General features: G+C 45.6%; 2 protein-coding genes across 4 annotated transcripts in view; one reads left to right on the forward strand and one right to left on the reverse strand.

Moving 5' to 3' along the window:
- The window catches only part of GRK4 (G protein-coupled receptor kinase 4), an 80,049-nt gene extending 60,996 nt beyond the window's left edge, over nucleotides 1–19,053 (reverse strand). Inside the window, exon 1 of one of the 2 annotated variants that reach the window (XM_048849073.2) lies at nucleotides 18,914–19,053. In XM_048849073.2, the coding sequence (XP_048705030.1) occupies nucleotides 18,914–18,953 (40 nt within the window). In that variant the 5' untranslated portion in view covers nucleotides 18,954–19,053. Of the gene's footprint in view, nucleotides 1–18,433; nucleotides 18,571–18,913 lie in introns of those variants that run through there. The other variant, XM_048849072.2, reaches the window with a different exon arrangement.
- Nucleotides 19,054–19,078: 25 nt separating this feature from the next.
- The window catches only part of NOP14 (NOP14 nucleolar protein), a 33,910-nt gene continuing 29,297 nt past the window's right edge, over nucleotides 19,079–23,691 (forward strand). The window contains exon 1 of one of the 2 annotated variants that reach the window (XM_048849058.2): nucleotides 19,079–19,543. In XM_048849058.2, the coding sequence (XP_048705015.1) occupies nucleotides 19,346–19,543 (198 nt within the window). In that variant the 5' untranslated portion in view covers nucleotides 19,079–19,345. Of the gene's footprint in view, nucleotides 19,544–22,024; nucleotides 22,213–23,691 lie in introns of those variants that run through there. The other variant, XM_048849059.2, reaches the window with a different exon arrangement.

Genomic DNA, 23,691 nt, shown 5'->3' on the forward strand with positions numbered 1-23,691 from the left:
GAGACTATTTAAAAATATCTTAGAGACCCAAATGAAATGAAATTGCATTGGTCTTCACGACTGAGGATATGAGGGAGATTCCCAAACCTGAGCCATTCTTTTTAGGTGACACATCTGAGGAACTGTCCCAGATTGAAGTGTCATTAGAGGAGATTTTGGAACAAATTGATAAACTAAACAGTTATAAGTCACTAGGACCAGATGGTATTCACCCAGAAGTTCTGAAGGAACTCAAATGTGAAATTGAATAACTACTAACTGTAGTCTGTAACCTCTCATTTAAATCAGCTTCTGCACCAAAATGACTGGAGGATAGCTAACGTGACGCCAATTTTTTAAAAGGGCTCCAGAGGTGATCCCACAATTACAGGCCGGTAAGCCTGACTTCAGTATCGGGCAAACTGGTTGAAACAACAGTAAAGAACAAAATTGTCAGACATATAGATGAACATAATTTGTTGGGGAAAAGTCAACATGGTTTGTGTAAAGGGAAATTGTGCCTCACCAGTCTACTAGAATTCTTTGAGGGGGTGGGTCAACAAGCATGTGGACAAGGGTCATCCAGTGGCTATCGAGTACTTAGATTTTCAGAAAGCCTTGACAAGGTCCCTCACCAAAGGTTCTTCAGCAAACTAAGCTGTCATGGGATAAGAGGGAAGGTCCTCTCATGGATCGGTAACTAGTTAAAAGATAGGAAATAAATGGTCAGTTTTCAGAATGGAGAGAGGTAAATAGTGGTGTCCCCTTGGGCTCTATACTGGGACCAGTCCTATTCAACATATTCACAAATGATCTGGAAAAAGGGGTAAACAGTGAAGTGACAAAATTTGCAGATGATACAAAACTACTCAAGATAGTTAAGTCTGAGGCAGTCTGCGAAGAACTAAAAAAGGATCTCTCAAAGCTAGGTGTCAGGGCAACAAAATAGGAGATGAAATTCAGTGTTGATAAATGCAAAGTAATGCACATTGGAAAACATAATTCCAACTATACATATACAATGATGGGGTCTAAATTGGCTGTCACCACTCAAGAAAGATGTTGGAGTCATCGTGGTTAGTTCTCTGAAAACATCCACTCAATGTGCAGCGGCAGTCAAAAAAACAAACAGAATGTTGGAAATCATTAAGAAAGGGATAGATAAGACAGAAAAAATCATATTGCCTCTTTATAAATCCATGGTATGCCCATATCTTGAATACTGCATGCAGATGTGGTAGCCGCATCTCAAAAAAGATATATTGGACTTGGAAAAGGTTCAGAAAAGGGCAACAAAAATTATTAGGGGTATGGAATGGCTACTATATGAGAAGAGATTAATAAGACTGGGACTTTTCAGCTTGGAAAAGAGACAACAAAGGGGGGATATGATTGAGGTCTATAAAATCATGACTGCTGTGGAGAAATTAAATAAGGAAGTGTTATTTACTCCTTCTCATAACACAAGAACTAGGGGTCACCAAATGAAATTAATTGGCAGCAGATTTAAAATGAACAAAAGAAAGTATTTTTTCACACAACGCAGTCAACCTGTGGAACTCTTTGCCAGAGGATGTTGTGAAGGCCAAGACTATAACAGTGTTCAAAAAAGAACTAGATAAATTCATGGAAGATAGGTCCATTAATGGCTATTAGCCAGGATGGACAGGGATGGTGTCCCCCGACTCAGTTTTCCAGAAGCTGGGAATGAGCGACAGTGAATGGATCACTTCATGATAACCTGTTCTGTTCATTCCCTCTGGAGCACCTGGCATTGGCCACTGTCAAAAGACGGCATACCGGACTAGATGGACCTTTGGTCTGACACAGTATGGCAGTTCTTATGTATGCCCCAATGAAACAAAAACCACACACGCACACACAAAAAGAAAAAAAAAAAACAACCACCCACCACCACACACACAAGCATACACAGAGTCAGAGGACCACAAAAAAAAGCCATAATGGCAAAACAGAGTAAAGAAATGGTTAGAGGCAAAAAGGCATCCTTTAAAAATTGGAAGTCAAATCCTAGTGAGGAAAATAGAGAAGATCATAAACTCTAGCAAGTCAAGTATAAAAAGGCAGGCCAGGAAAGAATATGAAGACCAACCAGCTAAGGACACAAAAACTAACAGCAAAACTTTTTCAATATATCAGAAGTAGGGAAAGTGATAAGGAAGTGTTATTCACCCCTTCACACAAAACACAAACCAGAGGTCACCCAAGGAAATTAATAGGCAGCAGTTTTAAAACAAACATGTGGAAGTATTCCACACATCATACCATTAACCCGTGGAATGCATTTGCCAGGGATGTTGTGAAGGCGAAGAGTATAACTGGGTTAAAAAAAGAATGAGAAATTCATGGAAGATAGGTCCATCAATGGCTATTAACCAAGACGGTCAGGGACGCAACCCCACACTCTGTCTCCCCCTAAACCTCCAACTGCTACAAGCTGAGACTGGATGACAGGGGAATTGTTCACTCAATAGTTGCCCTGTTCTTTTCATTGCCTCAGAAGCACCTGGCATTGGCCACTGTCAGAAGACAGGATACTGGGCTACATGGACCATTGGTTTGACCCAATATGTCCATTCTTCTGTTCTAATTAGCCACTGGTTTAGCCTCCCTCAGATGTATCTATAGGCTAGACAGGTCTCCAACAGCAAGTGATACACCTTCATATGGGGGGGGGAAAGAGGGGGGAAACTGTTGTGAGAATGACACTATGGTTATGACTGAAAAGGCACTTTAATAAGAACAAGTTTTCAAGCACTTAAGAGTTTCCCAAAAAACATTACCCCTTGGGATGAAATTTCTCATGTTTACTTTCAGCGTAAAGAGGCAGAGAGGGGGGTGCAGACTCTGGGGTGGGGCCAAAAATGAGGAGTTCAGGGTGCAGGAGGGGGCTCCAGGCTGGGGCAGTGGGTTGGGTTGTCGCAGGGGGGGTGAGGGCTCCGGCTGGGGCTGAAGGGTTGTGGGTACAGGAGGGTGCTTTGGGTTGGAACCGAAGGCGGGAGGGGGATCAGGGCTGGGGCGGGGGGTTGGGGTGCAGGAGGGGGTCAGGGGTGCAAGCTCTGGGCGGTGTTTAACTCAAGCAGCTCCCAGAAGCAGTGGCATGTCCCCCCTCCGGCTCCTACACAGAGGCGCAGCCAGGCAGCTCTGCGCGCTGCCCTGTCCGCAAGTGTTGCCCCTGCAGCTCCCATTGGCTGTGGTTCCCAGCCAATGGGAGCTGTGGGGGTGCCACTTGGGGTGGGGGCAGTGTGCAGAGCCCCTTGAGCTGGAGGGGGGACATGCCACGGCTTCCAGAAGCTGCGTGGAGTGGGCAAGCCCCCAATCCTACTCCCCAGCTGGAGCTTGAAGGCTGGATTAAAACATCTGGAGGGCCAGATGCGGCCCCCGGGCCGCAGTTTGCCCACCCTTGCATTAGATCATTTTTGAGTTATCAAGGCATGATACATTAAATGTTTCCAGCTGTTTTTTTAAACATTCAACTAATCATTTTTTGAAGAAAAGATGGCTGGTTTTTTTGCCTACCTTATATGAGTCCTCAGTGAAAAAACAAAGATGTTTGTTGCAAAGAAGTCTTATATGTGACAATGAAGAAATCTTGTTTGGAAATAAAGTTTAGGAAGCTGAGCATATTTTTCAAAGCAGCAGATGATTTTCCTCTATATAGTCAGCCAGAAGGTGGTCACATTAATGTGCATTTATTTCAGTGATTACACTACTCCTTGTCTTTCTGGTGATAGGCAGAAGTAAAGAAATTGGACTCTGTACTATATGATCAAAGTCTTTATTAGCAAAGTAATGGTAAGATGCTCCTAAGTAAATCCATAAGATCTATGCGATAGGATCCAGTGACTAGCGCAGGGGTGGCCAACCTAAGCCTGAGAAGGTGCCAGAATTTACCAATGTACATTGCCAAAGAGCCACAGTAATATGTCAGCAGCTCCACATCCACTTCCCAGCCCCCAGCACCTCCCACCTGCGGGCAGCCCCTACCAATCAGCGCCTACTCCCCCCACAATCAGCTGTTTCACGTGCGCAGGAGGCTAAGGGGAGGGAGGGGAGAGGAGTGAGGGCATTGCAGGCTCAGGGGAAGGGGCAGAGTAGGGACAGGGCTTGGGGCAGAGCAGGGGGTTGAACAGCGAGCACCCTTCAGCACATTGGAAAGTTAGCATCTATAGCTCCAGCCCCAGAATCACTGCCTAGGTAAGGAGCCACAGATTAACCTATGAAGAGTCACATGCAGCTCAGGAGCCACAGATTGGCCATCCCTGGATTACAGCACTAGAAGACTTTGGGCAAGTCACAATATCTATTTCTCTCTTAGTTTAGCCACCTGTATATTGCAGATAAAGATCCTATCCACCTTTGAAAAATACTTGAACTCTATGGTTCAAGAGCACTCAGGAAGTGCAATACTATGGGTTCATGTTTGCTTCCACAGAAATACTTGCACAACTAACTCCAAAAGCCAAACAATCAGATAACACTAGATGAGAAAGCCAAGTCAGCCCCACCCAGCAGAGCTCTGAAAGCGCACAACTGTATCAAAAACACACTACGTGCCTTTATCTGAATGTGATCGAAGGCTTGGTCTTCATCATTTTTGAAAAAGTTCAGTGACAGGAGATATAAGGAGAACACAGATACAGAGTTACAATTCCCCTCCATCAGCCATAAACTTGCATAGTACATGATTTACAGGCTCAAACCCAAGAGTATATAGTAATACACAGCACTTTGGGTACCCACATGGCCCCACAGCATGCCAACATTTAATGGCTGACTTAGAACAACGCTTCCTCAGCTCTCGTCCCCTAATGCCCCTACTCTACTTGCGCTATATTGATGACATCTTCATCATCCTCATCATCCATGGGAAAGAGGCCCTTGAGGAAGTCCACCAGGATGTCAACAATTTCCACCCCACCATCAACCTCAGCCTGGACCAGTCCACACAAGAGATCCACTTCCTGGACACTACAGTGCAAATAAGTGATGGTCACATAAACACCACCCTAAACTGGAAACCTACTGACCACTATACTTACCTACATGCCTCCAGCTTTCATCCAGACCACATCACATGATTAATTGTCTACAGCCAAGGTCAAAGATACAACCGCATTTGTTCCAATCCCTCAGAGAGAGACAAACACCTACAGGATCTCTGTCAAGCGTTCTTACAACTACAATACCCACCTGCTGAAGTGAAGAAACAGATTGACAGAGCCAGAAGGGTTCCGAGAAGTCACCTACCACAGGACAGGCCCAACAAAGAAAACAGAACACCACTAGCCATCACCTTCAGTCCCCAACTAAAACCTCTCCAGCACATCATCAAGGATCTACAACCTATCCTGAAGAACAATCCCTCACTCTCACAGACCTTGGGAGACAGGCCAGTTATTGCATACAGGCAGCCCCCCAACCTGAAGCAAATACTCACCAGCAACTACACATCACACAACAAAAACACTAACCTAGGAACCTATCCCTGCAACAAACCCTGTTGCCAACTCTGTCCACATATCTATTCAAGGCACACCATAATAGGACCTAACCACATCAGCCACACCATGAGGGACTCATTCACCTGCACATCTACGGATGTGATATATGCCATCATGTGCCAGCAATGCCCCTCTGCCATGTACATATTTTTCTCTACGCAAAAGAATAAATGGACACAAATCAGACATCAAGAATTATAACATTCAAAAAACAGTCAGAGAACACTTCAACCTCCGTGGACACTCAACAACAGATTTGAAAGAGGCAACTCTTCAACAAAAAAACTTCAAAAATAGACTCCAACGAGAAACTGCAGAACTGGAATTAATTTCCAAACTGGACACCATCAAATTAGGCCTGAATAAAGACTGGGAGTGGATGGGTCACTTCAAAAACTAAAAACGAATTTCAACATGCTAATTTCCCCCTACTGTTACTCACACTTTCTTGTCAACTGTTTGAAATGGGCCGCCCTGATTACCACTACAAAAGAGATTTTTCCTCCTGTTGAAAATAGCTCACTTTAATTGAATTGTCTCCTTAGAACTTACCCCCCAGTTGGTAAGGCAACTCCCATCTTTTCATGTACTGTGTATATATATCTTCCTACTGTATTTTCCACTCCATGCATCTGATGAAGTGGGTTTTAGCCCACGAAAGCGTATGCCCAAATAAATTTATTAGTCTCTAAAGGTATGTCTACACTACAAAATTAGGTCCAATTTACAGAAGTCGACTTTTATAGAAGCAATTTTATACAGTCGATTGTGTGTCCCCCCACTAAGCGCATTAAGTCGGCGGAGTGCATCCACAGTACCGTGGCTAGCATCGACTTTCAGAGCGTTGCACTGTGGGTAGCTATGCCACAGTTCCAGCAGTCTCCGCCACCCATTGGAATTCTGGGTTAAGCTCCCAATGCCTGATGGGGCAAAAACATTGTCGCAGATGGTTTTGGGTACATGTCATCAGTCGCCCCTTCCTCTGTGAAAGCAATGGCAGACAATCATTTCGCGCTTTTTTTGTGGGGGGGGGGGGCGATGCCTGCAGACAAGAGCCGTGTGGAGCCGCTTGCGTACTTCCGCCTAGGAGACGGACCTGCTACTGGCTGCTTCCAGGGCACAGCATGGTCCACAGTGCCAGGACAGGCAGGAAGCCTGCCTTCGCACCCCCGCTGCGCCACTGACCAGGAGCCACCCGAGGTAAAACTATGCCGCAACCCTACGCCCCAATCCCCTGCCCCAGCCCTGAGCCCCTTCTGGTACTCCAAACACCGCATTCTCATCCCCACCCCAGAGCCTGCAAAGCCAACTCAGAGCCCTGACCCCCTCCTGCACCCCAACCCCCTGCCCCAGCCCTGAGCCCCCCCAACCCAGAGCCCCCTCAGCCCTCATCCCTGGCCCCACCCCACAGCCCTCACCCCAACCCTCTGCCCCAGCCCTGAGCCCCTCCCACACCCCAAGCCCCTCATCCCCAGCTCCGTTGCATCACGGGCATCAACAATTTTCTTCAACTGGGTCTCCAGAAAAAAAGTTTGAAAACCACTGCTCTAGATTAACATTAATTTACTCATCTCACACATCAATTCCTTATTATCCACTTAGAACGGAGAAATAGCTACTTCTCCCAACAATCCCTTACAACAGGGGTGGGCAAACTTTTTGGCCCAAGGGCCACATGTGGGTGAGAAAATTGATTGCAGGGCCAGGGCAGGAGGTTGGGGTGCGGGGGCGGTGTGCAAGAAGGGGCTTAGGGCAAGAGGTTGGGGCAGAGGAGGGGTGCAGGAGATATGAGGGGGCTCAGGTCAGGGGGTTGGCGTGCAGGAGAGGTGCGGGATGCGGCAGGGGACTCAGGGCAGGGAGTTGAGGTGCAGGGTGCAGGAGGGGTTCAGGCTCCGGCCCAGCACAGCTTACCTAGAGCAACTCCGGGGTGGCAGCGGCGCGCACTGCGGCCAGGGCCAGCTCCCTGCCTGCCCCGGCCCCGCACCACACCACTCTGGGAAGCGGCCAGCACCACGTCCTTGCGCGGCCCCTGGTGGGGGTGGGGGGAGCAGCACGGAGAGCTCCACGTGTTTCCCTCACCTGTGGGTACCTCCCCCGAAGCTCCCATTGGCCACGGTAACCCGTTCCTGGCCAATGGGAACTTTTAGGGGAGGTACCCACAGGCAAGAGCAGCATGCGGAGCTCTCTGTCCCCCCACTCCCACGGGCTGCAGGGACATGGTGTGGCCGCTTCCCAGAGTGGCGCAGTGCCACGGTGGTGGCAATCCCGCGGGCCGGATCCAAAGTCCTGAGGGACCGGATCCGGCCCACAGGCCGTAGTTTGCCCACCCCTGCCTTACAAGGACAGAAAGAAGAGAGTGAAATTGCTTTTTCAAACTGATCAAACTTTCTAACATCTTTTATCTCAGAATATTCAATAGGTATTCACTTGCTTTGACCAGAAGATTTCTGCAGGCTGTGAAGCTATAGAGATAATCCACAGTATGACCAAGGCCACAATTTAAGACAGACACTGTAGAATTATTCTGTTTGTAGACGTCAAGTTTGAGACTATTTGAGTGTTAAGAACGGCAAAAAATTGGCAGATGTACCAGTCCCTCTTGTATAAGCAAAATGTGTGCTAGAAGCAGAATATGTTAAAAACAATAATGAAACCAACACCAAAGAAACAGAAGCATCAGGGAAGGCAAGTTAATTTCTCTCTTTCTATTTCACATTACTCGGTATGGTCTTTGATGAACTGACAGGATGGAATAGTTGTGTGAATCAGATACTTCCTTACAAAAGCCAGAAAGGGAAAAAAAAAAAAAAAAAATCAGGAAGTGACCTTTTTAGGCTCAAACTTTTTGGGACAGCCTGTAGAAAGGCTGCTGTATTTGATTTTTTTTTTTTTTTTTAAACAAAGAACTAGAAAAAATTTATCCCATCTTCGATCTGGATTGTAGAGACTTAGTGCATTAGATTTTCAAAAAAATTTGTATAAAATGATGTGCACAATAACTCACAGAACCCACAGCTGAAGCCGTGAGAACGAGTAATTGGTCCTTTACATCAACTGCATGTCCAATCTCACTAATCATGTGAACAGTTAGAAATGCTAATGCATAAACATTTTAGTTTGTGCAACCACTATACATAATTTACAACTCTCCCATATTCCCTCAGACCTGCTCATCCAGTAAATTTACTTAAGTTGAAACTAGGGTTAGCTGATCTGACCTAGAATTTAGTATTGTTATTTTACAATAGGATATAAACTAACGTAACTTTGGACCACATTCTATTGTAATGCATCCAGTAGAGATATTTAATTAACAGGATGAAGTGGAACAAAACAGATGCAATTTCAACTTTATATAGATAATCTCTCACCCTCCCAATTATTTTTTAAAAGTGTTTTAAAATCCCAAATCTGATTCTGTACCTACGCTCTCAGGCATTTATAATAATTTATATTATGCTAGTATTGCAGGCCCCAAGCAGGCTTAGAGCCAGTCATGTAGAGCAATGGCTCTCAAGCTTTCCAGACTACAGTACCCCTTTCAGGAATCTGATTTGTCTTGTGTACCCTAAGTTTCACCTCACTTCAAAACCACTTGCTTACAAAATCAGACATAAAAATACAAAAGTATCACAGCACACTATTACTGAAAAATTGCTTATTTCCTCATTTTTACCATATAGTTATAAAATAAATTAGAATATAGAATACAGATTCTAAAAAAATCAATATAAATATAAGTACTTACATTTCAGTGTATAGTATGTAGAGCAGTATAAACAAGTATGAAATTTTAGTTTGTAGTAACTTCGCTAGTGCTTTTTATACAGCCTGTTGTAAAACTAGGCAAATATCTAGATGAGTTATTGTACCCCTGGAAGGTCTCTGCATACCCCCAGGGGTACATGAACCCCTGGTTGAAAACCACTGATTTAGAGAATAAGGTAGTATCTCTTTAAATAGATTGGGAGACTTCTCTGAAACATATAGCACAGTGAGCACCACTAGAACACCCAGAGCAGCAATGTGCATAGGTAACTAGGCCTTGTATATTGTGTATATTTAGTAAACATATTTATTTGGACCCCACTATGCCCTTGTAATTTCTTCTTACTCTTATTGTCATAAAAAAGGGCAAAAGTCAAGACAGCCCCATTGTGCATAGTGCTGTACAAACACAGGAAGACAGGTTCTCTGCCACAAAGAGCTTACAGTCTATTTTAAAACAAGATGCAAATAAGTGAGTATAACAATTATTATTAGATGCTCTTATGCCTTCTGACACAAGGCAACCCAGTCTTTCCACCTCCTTCTGTCAAATGCCAAGTTTCTTACTTATAGACAGCTCCATCTTACTCAATGGTTTTCTTATATGTCATCTGTTGTCCTTTCCCTGCTTCCCTCATCTTCCACCAGGTGATAGCCAATCAAGTACTTGCCTAGGAATGCAGTTTTCTGACATTTACACATGTCCGAATCACTTCAGCCTTCTTTCTTGAATCATTGTCTCTGCAGTCTACTGGCCGGTCCTTTATAACATATCAGCATTGGTTATTTTATCCCACCAGCTGACACCAAGGTTTCTTTACAAGCATCTCAGATAGAATGCATTAAGTTTTCTGTTGTGGGTTTCCTAACATTTGCCAAGTTTCAGAAACATAACAATATGGGTATCACAATAGCTTGCTCTTATAATTTGTGAGCCAACTTGTTCCCATTCTTGTAGAGCTTGTGCTGCCTTTTTGTTGAGAAGTACTCTAACCCAGTGCTAGCTACTCAAAGTCGTGGTCTGCAGCGCCTGGGACCCGAGGCAGCACGTTCTGCTCGCGCCGGCTCCGCTCCGCTCCCCACGCACTGCCCCAGCTCATGCTAGTTTGACCCCAGCCACCGCAGCAGCAGCTGCCAGCAACTCTGCTGCGGCCGCTGCCATTGACGGGGTCACCCCCCCTTCTCTCACCCTTACGCCGCAGAGAGGAATAGGCGCTGCCTAAGCTGCAACATGTGTAATGTATGTGCGTGTTTCCTGCACATTGTGCCATCCATTCACGCTGCCCCCGCCCAGCCCCGAGCAGACAAAGCCCACGGACACACTAATAAGGAGAAGACTTGTTAATCTCTAGCAATTTCTTGGGCTTGGCTGCCACCCCCTCTCTTTCCTTACCCCCTCCACCCCACTCCAAAAAATTAATTAAATAAAATAAATAAATAAATAAATAAATAAAGTAGCCCCTTGATGCTGGAAGACAGTTTAGTACAGGTTTGGGGAGAGGAGGATTAATTATTATTGTTGGTGGTGTTGTTGTTCCGTGAAATTTGACAGCATTTGCACTGATCAGCGGAGCTGGTGGAGTAAAAAGACACTGTGACAGGTTGTCGGGTGGAGCGGATAAGCCCCTAAAAAATGTCTGCAAACTTTTATTATATTCATTATATTGTTTCCAATATAAATTAATATTACTACGAATGCTCAAATAATATTTTCTTGGATCGTAAACGAATAATGGTCATTTCATACTATCCGCACAGACATACCGCCTTTCAGTCAGTCTTCAATATATTTAAATGGGAACATCTCTGCGAGTACGCCACACTCTCATTCCAATTAATACAGTGAAGAATGTTAGTTTTTCTGATCTGATGTGCTACGTGCCTATGCAAATACAATAATAATATGGCACAAATATGTTAACAGTCCCTGACACACTGGAAAAAAAATTGCAGTCCGCCACATCAGATAGTTTGAGAAGCACTGCTAACCTCCTCTATGAGAGTATAATCTTCCTGAATAGAGTACTGAGATACCATCAGAAAGGAGTCTTCCACATCCAGCCCATCTTACAGTTATTTCCATAACTGACATATATACATTTTAAAATATGTATGTATGCGTCAGTTATGGAAATAACCTTGAGATGGGCTGGGTCTGGAAGACACCTTTCTGATGGTATCTCAGTACTCTATTCAGGAAGATTATACTTTGGATAAGATGGCCTGACTCACAACCATGGGACCACAGGTCCTTATTCAATATATTCAGAGCTGCCCACTTTATGTATCAAGTATCCTCATCCATCACCTGAGGGATGCACTTGGTAGCTTAGGATACCCCAAACTATAGAAGGAAAAGGGGAAAGGGGAAAGGGAAAAGGTAGCAGTATTTACAAGAGCTAAAAATCTCTTTTTTAAATGAAAGACTAGATTCTGCAGAAACTGATGACATTCACCACTGATAAGTGGATTTTCAAGACCTGTATGTTTTTATAATACAGATGATTAGAGTGTATGAATCTTTATTTACAGTCCCTGAAAGCACAAATTTGTGTATACCCCAGTCTCACGTGCCCATATGCTCTCAAGAAATAATATGAAAGGTTTTGTTCATTTTTCTGTCAGTTATTGGGGCTTAGAAGAAACCCTCCCCATTGGAATTTGTTTCCTACTTGCAAGGTCTAGTAGTGTGTACATGTCAGAAGATGTCTGCCCAGGTATCACCACCTATAGTATCTCGAGATAATAAGAAATACCTGCTTACCTGAGACAAAATCCTGCTTGCCTTAAATACAGGAGTAGTCCAATTGACTTCAAAGACACTTTTTGCATAGGAGATCAAATGTGTACTCTGGGGCAGGGGAGGGAGGGAGGGAGGTCATTTAGTCTTCAGAAATAGAGCACCTAAACTGGTAGCATTCCAACATCAAAACAAGGAAATGCACAGCCTTTAACCTCTTCCTACACTAATACTTTCCTAACAATTGGCCTTATGTTCAGTCAGACTTAGAGCTGGTCAATACTTAGATTGACCAGCTATGTTGCTCAAGACAGGTGTGAAAAATTCACATTTCTGAATGACATAATTAAGCCAACCTAAATCCCTGCATAGACAACACTACATCGAGGGAAGAATTCTTCCATTGACTTAGCTACTGCCCCTTCAGAGGCCAATAACCTCCCATCAGCATAGGTAATGTCTACACTGAAGCACTACAGCACCACAGCTGCAACACTGCTGCCGGAGCGGTGAGTTATATGGGCCCGCGGTGCCTGTGCTCCAGGAATATTCAGAGCCTGTGGGCACGCCTCCACCAATGTTCGGGGCCTCCTCCAATGTCTCTCCCCCGGCCCTGCCTGCCGCCCCCATACGCCTGACCTGGAGCATCTCCTGGCCCTGCCTGCTGCCCCCAGGCAATTTAAAAGGGCCTGGGGGCCACCGCCACCACCATCGCTCCGCGCCACTCCCAGAAGCAGCTGGCACGTCCCTGCAGACCCTGGAGGGGAGTAGTGTCTCCATGCACTGCCCCCACCCCAAGCGCCGACTCTACAACTGCTGCCAATGGGAGCTGCGGGGGCAGTGCCTGCGGGCAGCGGCAAGCAGAGACCCCCCCCCCCCCGGCCCTCACACCTAGGAGCTGCTGCCAGAGGGGTGTGCAGGTCACTATCGGGAGCCACTAGAGGTAAGCGAACCCCCTGCCCCAGCCCAGAGCCCACACCCCTCACACAAATTCCCTCCCAGAGCCTGTACCCCTCACCCCCTCCCGCACACCAAAACCCTGCCCCAGCCCAGAGCCCGCACCCCAAATCCCCTCACATACCCAAACTCCCTCCCAAAGCCTGCACCCCGCACCTCCTCCTGTTCCCCAACCCCCTGCCTCAGCCCAGAGCCTGCACCCAAACTCCCTCCCAGAGCCTTAGGCAGGTGGGGGTGGGGGCGGGACTTGGACCCGTTCTGGGCACCACCAAAAATTATACAAACCTGCCACCCCTGGCTGCTGCTGTGCCACTGTCGCGTTTCAAGTGTAGACTACACCTTAGACATCTAAGTTTTCTTCATACTGCTTTGGCTGTATGAAGTGAGTGTAAATGGGCCCAATGCATTTAAGAGGCACTCTGGGGGCCAGAACCTCAGCTGGTGTAAATGGATATTGATTTCAATGGAGCTATGACCATTTACACCAGCTGAGGATCTGCTCCTCTGGAGTATTTATACACCATATTACTTCAAGCAATGAAAAGAGGAGCAAGATGAAGATATACATTAGTGTCATGAAGGAAAGCATTTCTTTTTATTTGCTTTTTGGGAGACTGAAATGAATCTGAGGCCTACATATTTATATTTAAAAATGTAGCAAGCTAGTGAAAGACCCATAAAACTAACAAATTATCGACACAAAAAGCAGTAACAGAACAAGAGCTAAATGGCTTTTCTGAACTTCTACAAAATTCTTTCAGAATAATCAGTTTATATTTGATAAATTATTTTCCCCCCCTTGGATTCCCTCTTCATGTCTTCCAGGAAACCTAATATTTCATGAAACATTTTTGCTAGAAAAAGCAGTGTAAGTGTAAGTATTCATTTCCCCACTTTATTGTAAAGGTAGAAGTAATCCAACTATTTTTTTCTTTTAAATATTAAAATCCCTATAGGAAAGTTATGTATAAAAATGTACAATTTCTCATGAAATTACAAGCATTCTGGCTTTGCTCTCATAGCTCCCATAATTGATTTTACACTTGTACAGCCTTTTACCTCAGTTGCTTATATAGTACATAATGTAGTGCCCACTACATTCAAAGCAACTTTCTTTATAATTTCTCTTTTCAATAGCCCATTACTTCCACCAAACAAGGGGTTTTTTTTCCAGAAAAAAAAACAACAACCCAAACCCTAAATAGCTGAAGTGTTATTTCTATTTCTTCTGATGATCATTTGAGTATTCTTAATGTGGGGGGGGGGTTGGGGGAGAAATCTCCTTACCCTCGCACATACGTATAAAGCCATGACACCCCAGTTTGATTTTTAAAAGAAATAAATAAAAGTATCACTGACACAGATATAAGCCAGGTAGATTTCTACAAGAATGTGAGGTAGGACCAAAGAACATAAGAATGGCCATACTGGGTCAGACAAAAGGTCCATCCAGACCAGTATCCAGTCTACAGAGAGTGGCCAATGCCAGGTGCCCCAGAGACAGTGAACCTAACAATGATCTAATGTGTAATGATCAAGCGATCTCTCTCCTGCCATCCATCTCCACCCTCCAACAAACAGAGGCTAGGGACCCCTTTCCTTACCCATCCTGGCTAATAGCCATTAATGGACTTAGCCTCCATGAATTTATCCAGTTCTCTTTTAAACCCTGTTATAGTCCTAGCCTTCACAACCTCCTCAGGCAAGGAGTTCCACAGGTTGACTGTGTGCTGTAGAGTAATAGGAAGTCCCATCTGGACATAATGGCCAGACATAGCAGCTAGGCAATAGCTCATCTTGAAAGTTATGTTAAAAGAAGTTAAAAACTACAGTGAATATTTCCCCATATAAGGAATTGCTGTAGTTGCTACAGGGATGTTAAATAATCCTGAATGCAGAAGAGGTGGTCCACATGACCATATTTTATTAAAATGTGATCCATGCTGTTCCAAGGTACTCGTCCTCAATGACAAATTTGGAAGACAAGTTTGGAGTTTCTAGACTCTGCTGTTTTTGGATATAATGTGAAAACATGAAGGTGCTAGGGGGAAAATTGGACTAGTGGATTAATAAAGACTGGCATCATTGTCAAGCAGACTGAATTATAAATTTAGCGATACACGTAAAGGCATATTATGCAAAGATCTCGGGAGACAATCAAAGTCTTTAGATATTCAGTGACTGGGATAATTGTGAGTTTAACTAAAATTCAGTTAATTTGATTTTATATTTTAAATTATTCCTTCTGATTCATTAAAGCAAACCATACTTTAAGCAGCAAGTGTTTCCATACCCACACATCTCTTCTAGATTGTCAACATAGCATCAGAAACACTTTACACTTATTTTGACAAACAACTGGCAGTACTTTTGTACTACCAACTGCCAACATCATTAGAGCCAGCCAAACAAAAAAGAGGAAAGAATTCAAAAGTTATTTTGTTCGAAGTCATTCTTAGAAGTCACAAAATCTGATAGGTTTCAGAGTAACAGCCATGTTAGCCTGTATTTGCAAAAAGAAAAGGAGTACTTGTGGCACCTTAGAGACGAACCAATTTATTTGAGCATAAGCTTTCGTGAGCTACAGCTCACTTCATCCGATGAAGTGAGCTGTAGCTCACGAAAGCTAGCTCACGAAAGCTTATGCTCAAATAAATTGGTTAGTCTCTAAGGTGCCACAAGTACTCCTTTTCTTTTTGCAAAATCTGATAGTTTCAAGCCAGCATGAAGCATGGTCGAGTGATCTGATTTAGAGTCTAAGGCTATGTCTATGCTATGGACCCTACAGCGGCACAGCTGTACCACTGCAGCTGCACAGCTGTAGGGTCTCCTGTGCAGCCGCTCTATGCCAGCAGGAGAGATCATTCCCACCAGCATAACTGAACCATCCCCAACAAGCAGTGGTGGCTATGTCTGCAGGAAATGCTCTCCCACCGATATAGTGATGTCCACACCAGTGCTTTTGTCAATGAAACTTGTGTCAGTCAGGGGTGTGTTTTCTTCACACCGCTGACTGACAAAAGTGCTAGTGTAGACACAGCCTGAGAGTCAGGAACTCCTGAATTTTAACAAATACTTTGAAGTAGACCTTTTCTATGGATTTGACCAAGGCATGCAACACCTCTGTTTCAATTTCTTTATCTGTGAAACACAGATAATAGCCATCTACCTCACAAGGGTGTGAAGGATTAGTGTCTATAAAGTGCTTTTAAGATTAATGTTTTGCCTATCCCTATCTGTCATGAGAAAGTCTCAAGTTAGAAGAGTTGTGCAGTCCATAATTAAGAACATAGTCCCTTTTCCTCTATCATGGCTTTGGGAAGTGGAAATGGGTTTAACTTTTCGCAAGAGCACAGTAGAGTAGGAAAAGTAATTAGCAAATTCAAGTGAAATATTTATGCTCTAATAAAAGTAATGTAACCTGCTCCTATCCAACTTCATGCAATTTCCCCATTACACAGCATGAATTATTGATGTACTCCAACATTATCTGAAAGATCGTTGGAGCTATGCCACTTTAGACCAACTGAGGATTTGACCCTTTATGTAAAAAGCAGCAACTATGCACGTCCCTAGTCTCTCCTGCCCCTTCACACTATGCAATGAGAGATGAGACAAACCACAGCGGGAGGAGGAGATGTCTCAGAGATCTGGATGGTTTTTGCCCCACCTGTCCAGCTCTCTCCAAGTGAAAAGTTACTCTATTTCTTATGCATCCATCACCACAGTATCCGAGTCAGTTTAATGCACTGGCAGCCCTCACACCAACTCAGGATAAAGGGGACAGCAACTAAGCTGATGTGGGGTGTTCCTGATGAAAGCAACAAAAGAGATCTTCCCAGGACCAATGAGTGCACTCCACATGTGGCAAATACATTACTGTTTGAGCAGCACTTTGAAAAATGTAAGACACATCAGGATGCCTCCAGGACAAAGACCTAAGAGACTGAAGATAAGTGATCAGTGATCAGGATTCCAAGCCAAAATATGTTGTGCTTGCTCATCTCTATATAAGGGGGAAAGGGAGAAAAATACAAACATAATGTTTACCCAGTCATTACTACTCACAATAAATTTAATCTTGGATAGGACTGGTCATATCAAGCCAGCTGCTGTCGAACTATAAATCTGAGAGTACAGTAAAAACTCTCATTCTGGTCAGTCATACCATCATAATTTATTCTATATTTAGTGGAATCTAAACTAAGGAGGCAACCCTATGTTAAGCAGCCACTTGAAAGTATTCCCAGTTACCACTCTATCCTTAGTGGGACCTGGCTCCAAGCTCTACTCTGACCACGTGCTGTCCACACGCTCCCCATTTCTTAGATCATTCCAATGCAAACTCCAAACCCAGGCTGCAACACCACAGATGTATATTTTCAGAGGAACTAATCACTCATCTAGGCTGAGGCAGTCTTTTTAACTAACATTGGGAGATGTATCAACATTGTAATCATTATTCTACTTTCTAAGCTCAATTTCAAAGCTGAAGACTGATTTTTTTTTTTTTGGTTCAGGCTGCTTAAGACAAATTTCACCGGATACACATACAGTATACATGCCAAACCCATTTAGAGTGGGAGTGACTTGCAAAACTTATAGGGCCAGATTCCTCCACCCTTACTCACTTTGACTCATCCCACTGAAATCAGTGGGACTATTCAGTAAGCTACCCAATTAAAAGGAGGAGGATCAGGTCCAAAGAGAACAAGAACAGTGGAGCTCAGAGCCAGGATCTACTAAGGGCAAAGAGGGTAGTCTGAAAGCTTTCACATAGCCACTTATGCAAGTCTGGGGAAGCTTTCATGTAGCCACTTATGCAACCGTGCATTCAGGAAAAAAAAAACTTTTTGAGAGAACAATATTTCAGACTTCTTTAAAATACGGTTGCTCATTGGAGAGGCCATCTCAAAGTTAGGAGACTCTCTGCAATTATACAGTCAGACACTTTCATACCAAGCAATGTAAGACACTCAACCTGAAACTGCAGGCGGCATTCATCAGTTACTTTTGAGCTTGTCAGGGATCTTGAGGACAAGGCAAAAGTTTCTTAAAGTTTTTGACAAAGTTAGACCCTATTTCAGATGAATAGATAGCGTCCTCCTGCTAGTAACCCACCTTCCCATAATCACTTTTTGCATTAAAAATAAGGGTAAATATCTTTCTGAAGCAGCCGGCGAAGTCATTTGCACCCAGCCAGCAGCAGCCCCTGCTTCTCTTTACAACCCCGCCGCTCCCTGCCCCCTTCGAGTCCCCCCTTCCCCAAACCCTCTCGCCTCAGTCCCCATCTCTCCTCCTTCCCTGGCACTGTGCTCCCCACTGTGCGCCTCCCTCTCGCGCCCCCACCTCTCTTCTCACCCTAAGTCCTCCCCTCGTGTCCCCCTCCTCCCCCAGCACCCCGTCCCCTCAGAGCCCCTCGTCGGCACGCACATCCCTCCTTCGTCCCCTCCCCTGCGCTCACCTTCCCTGGCTTTCAGCAGTACCGTGTTGGCCACGATGTTCTCGATCTCCATGATCAGGGCTCCAACCCCACTGCCCCCTCAGAGCCACCACCTCCTTCGCCCCCTCCTCCTGCCCCGCCACCGCCGGGACACCCGGACTCCACTCATCCGGCCCCGAGGGCTAGTGCTGGGCTCGCCTCTCCCCTACCACCCGTCCCTCACTCACTCACTCACCGCCCTCTCCCTCTTCTGCTCAGGGGGGCGGAGAAAGGGGACGGGCGGGCCGGGGCCTGCCCACACTGGGCAGGACTATGCCGCGCTCCCCCGCCTCTCGCCCTTCCAGCTCCGCCCCGAAGACTACAACTCCCAGCAGGCAATGCGCTCCCCCGGCCGGCGGCAACTTGCGTCAAAGCTGGATCGTTGGTAGCTAAGAGTAGTAAGCACGCGCGCTCGGTGGAGTATTCCCTGCTACGATTGACAGAGGATTCCTCGCCTCTCACCTGCGAGGGTAGAGCATTGCATGCCGGGATATATAGTCATGTAGTTCCTACCGCTCCGATCTCTTCTCCTACAGAGCCTAGCCGCTACTATCACTAAATCCCGCGGGATGTCGGAGTCAACTCTCGCGAGAGGTGTGGCCGCGTTCCTGCTTAGCTTGCTCTGTACGTAATGTGAGAGGTAATCAGTAGAGCAGCTGGACAGGCTGGTGAGGGACCCCGGTCGCCCCTTTAGATCTCACGCTACTTAGAAGCTCTCGCGCGAGGTGGTGCGTCCAGACAGCAGGGGGCAGCTTGGGGCCGTTTAAGGTCGGGCGCCCCTGGTCGCCATTTTGTTTAGCGTGGCTTCCCCCACCCTCCCAGGAGCCTGTACAAGACTGTGGTCCCTGGTTCTTTATGCTGCTGACTGAGTATTGATCCCACCCGCGCGTTACGATGGGGAAACCAACTAAGCAGAGAAGAAAGGGCCAAGTGGCTGCCAGGGCCCCGGGCCCGAGTGGGGCAGGGATGGCGTTGGTCAAGAACAACCCTTTCGAGGTGAAGGTCAACAAGCAGAAGTTTAATATCTTGGGGAGGAGAACCAAACATGACGTGGGGCTGCCGGGCGTGTCGCGGTCCAAGGCTGTCAAGAAGGTAAGACTGGGGGGAGGCCACTCATCAGATGAGGACAAGGTGCGTGGATCCTACCACTCTGGAGCAAGCCCCCGCTGCCAGATGGGGGCAGTGGTGTTGCACACCCACAGATTGTGCAAATGATGGCACGTGAACTGTCTTAACTCAGGATTCTATAGCGTGGCTCAAAGGGTTTGATGGTACAAACCTCACCAAGGCTGCCCTTATGTCATGTTGGGGTACAACCCCAGTCTCAAACTCTATAGCCCCGGAATAGAGTATAGGCCAGTGAGCAGGGATTTTTTTTCCAGCCTTTGTTATTTACTTGCTCTGTGACTTTTGATAAGCTACTTTATTCTGATAACAGTGAACATTAACTAAGGGGCCCAGAGAGGACTGGAGGCCTATTTTGGTTAGTTGATAAACGTTGATAAACCATCCCTGCTCTGGAAAATTGTCAAGCAAAAAGATTGTTCTGTACCTTGATTTATCTGACTTGAAAATGGCATTTACCTCACTCAAGGATTGTGAGACTTAATGTTCTAAAGCCCTTTGAGACCCCCCAGATGAAAAATGCTATAGTCTAAAGAACTATACATCTTATACATTAACATCTTGAATGCTACATGCGGCTCTGTTGTGTCCCCCATTCGTCCCCCCCCCATTTCAAAAAAGGATATATTGGAATTGGAAAATGTACAGAGAAGGGCAACAAAAATGATTAGGGGGTATGGAACAACTTCTGTATGAGGAGAGAGCAAAAAGACTAGGGACTATTCAGCTTGGAAAAGAGATGACAAGTGGGAATATGATAGAAGTCTATAAAATCTTGACTGGTGTGGAGTAGGTGAATAAGAAATTTTACTCCTTCACATAACACAAGAAATTGGCATCACTCAAATTAATAGGCAGCAGGTTTAAAACAAACAGAAGTTCTTCACATAATGCACAGTCAACCTGTGGAACTTCATGCCAGGGGATGTTGTGAAGGCCAAAAGTATAGCAGGGTTCAAAAAGAATTTCTGGAGGATAGGTCTCTCAATGACTATTAGCCAGGATGGGCAGGGATGCAACACCATGCTCTGAGTGTCCCTAGCTTCTGCCAGAAGCTGGGGGTGAACGACAGGAGATGGGTCACTTGATGATTGCCTGTTTTGTTCATTTCCACTGAAGCACTTGGCATTAGCCACTGTTGGAAGACAGGATAGTGGGCTAGATGGACCATTGCTCTGACCCAGTATGACCGTTCTTAAATATAAAATACTTTTTTGTGATTATTATGATGTTGATCCAAGCTACACTGGTCGAACTGGTGGTATGGAGTAGACAATGTCAGGATGCAATGTGATGATGCCTCAAAATGCCCCTTTAAGGGTGTTCATGAAAACTCAGAATGTCTCAGTGAGTTCTGTATGTCCCACACCCTGAGACCATCTCTGAAACTGGCTCCTAACACTGTTAGTGACTGTCCCTGCTGTTGATATCAAGGTCAGAGCTCTGCCTTCAGGATAAGGTGACTTAGTAATCACTGAAAACTACAGCCACGTTAGTTGAATGGTGAAAATACATGAGCCTTCATTTCCTTTCACCTTGCTAAGGATCATAGTCAGCATCTAATAAGTGTGGGAGATGTAACATAAATGCCCCCAAACTCCTTCATAAGTGATTCAGGCTTACTGTCCAAGAAAAGTAATACTGTAGCTTGCTGGACGTACAGATGAGGGTATGTCTGTGCTACAGTGCCACAGATTCAGCTATGCCAGTGTAGTGTAGACACTTACTACAAAAAGAAAAGGAGTATTTGTGGCACCTTAGAGACTAACCAATTTATTTGAGCATAAGCTTTCGTGAGCTACAGCTCACTTCATCGGATGCATACTGTGGAAACTGCAGAAGACATTATATACACAGAGACCATGAAACAATACCTCCTCCCATCCCACTCTCCTGCTGGTAATAGCCAGTACCTGGTATCAAAAAGGTTGAGAAACACTGGTTTATGTCGTAGTGGGAGTTTAGGCCCCAAGCCTGTCAAATGTTAACTTCATTAATATTTATAGTCTCTTTGATTTCAGTTTAAGGATGTGCTTAAGTCTTTGCGCTACCGGGCCTTAGACATTTTTTACTTTATGGGAAACACAGTTATCTGAGAAGACCAAGAGGAATAAGCCTGAATTACAAAGGACCTGTACTCAAAGTGAACGTTGGTATTTTGTGGGTTTTTTTAAAATATTACTTTAAAGTTTCCCGTCATTGGAAAGGAAATTGTTAGGCAAGTGCTGAGATAAGACTTCTGCTTTTCTTTTAAACTCTGTGTTGTTATCTCATCTATCAAACTACCCTTACCCAATTTGTCTATTTCATCTGTCAACTGCATCCTCTACTCTCTGTATCCTAGATTGAGAGCTCTGGGGGAAGGGACTATCGTCTTTGTTACTTCTTTGTATTGTGCTGTTCCTTGATTAGGATTCCATGGTGCTATTGTAATATAAATAACAGATCACCGACTGCAGCATCAGAGTGGTTATTCTGACTTGACACCAAGTCTATAGCCATAAGCACAACCACATTAGAGAGCATCTTGACTACATACGTACTGTATATCTGGGAGCCCAGTAATCTGATGCATCCCTTACTGAAGGCACCAGAAGTACTTCCCAATCTGCCTCTGCAAATACAGCATGAGTGACGTAAGTGCAGTACTGGATTGTATTAAATCTGTGTTAAAAAATAAATTTCTTTTTCTTCACATTCTCACTGCTGTGTATATACCAGTGGTGGCCAAACCACAGCTCATGAGCCACATATGGCTCTCTTACAGTTAAAGTGTGGTTCGCGGAACCTGCACACCCTCTCCCATTCTCCACCGACCAGATTGGGGGAGCTCAGGGCTTCTGCCCTGCGGTGAGGGGTGATGGGGCTAGAGCAGGGATGGGCAGTTTTTTGGCCTGAGGGCCACATCTGGGTATGGAAATTGTATGGTGGGCCATGAATGCTCCTGAAATTGGGGGTTGGGGTGCAGGAGGGGGTGAGGGCTCCAGCTGGGGGATGCAGGCTCTGGAGTGGGGCCAGAAATGAGGAGTTCAGGGTGCAGGAAGGTGCGCTGGGCTGGGACCAAGGAGTTCAGAGGATGGGAGGGGGATCAGGGCTGGGAGTTAGGGTGTGGGAGGGTATCGGGGTGCAGGGTCTAGGCGGTGCTTACCTCAAGCAGCTCCCGGAAGCAGCGGCATTTCCCCCTCTCTGGATCCTACGCGGACACGTGGCCAGGCGGGTCCGCATGCTGCCCCGTCCACATGCGCTTCCCCTGCAGCTCCCATTGGCTGTGGTTTCTGGCCAATGGGAGCTGCGGGGGCGGCACTTGGAGTGGGGGCAACATGCGGATCCCCCTGGCTGCCCCTGGAGCTGGAGCGGGGACATGCTTCTGTTTCCGGGAGCAGGGCAAGCCATCGACCCTGCTCCCTAGCAGGAGCTCAAGGGCCGGATGTGGCCCCCGGGCTGTAGTTTGCCCACCCCTGGGCTAGAGGCTTCTCACCATCAGGGATGGGGGTGGTCTCAGGGCTTCAGTTCTGGAGGAGGCACTTGCCAGAGCATGGGGCTTCAGCAGGCGCAGCGCTGAAGCCCTGAACCCCGGCAGGTGCACCCCAGCTTTTGAACTTCTGATGATTGTTGTATGCAGCTCAAAGAGTCAGTAAGTTTGGCCACCCCTGGTATATACCATCCATCAGCAAACAGAATTTAGAGATCTCCTTCAAAAGAAAAACAAATCTATCTGAGAAATACTTCAGCACAAGGGAAACTGTTGTTTAATTTATCATCGTGTATACTTTGAAAACCCTTGAGAAGCCCTGTATGAGATAAAGTTACTGTGAATAAAGGTAATCAATGAAAGGGTGCCTAATGCACCGCTACAGACTAGGGACCGAATGGCTAGGCAGCAGTTCTGCGGAAAAGGACCTAGAGGTGACAGTGGATGAGAAGCTGGATATGAGTCAACAGTGCGCCCTTGTTGCCAAGAAGGCCAATGGCATTTTGGGATGTATAAGTAAGGGCATAGCCAGCAGATCAAGGGATGTAATCATTCCCCTCTATTCGACATTGGTGAGGCCTCATCTGGAGTACTGTGTCCAGTTTTGGGCCCCACACTACAAGAAGGATGTGGAAAAATTGGA

The sequence above is a fragment of the Caretta caretta genome, chromosome 4, assembly GCF_965140235.1.
Source record: "Caretta caretta isolate rCarCar2 chromosome 4, rCarCar1.hap1, whole genome shotgun sequence".
Taxonomy (NCBI): Eukaryota; Metazoa; Chordata; order Testudines; family Cheloniidae; genus Caretta; species Caretta caretta.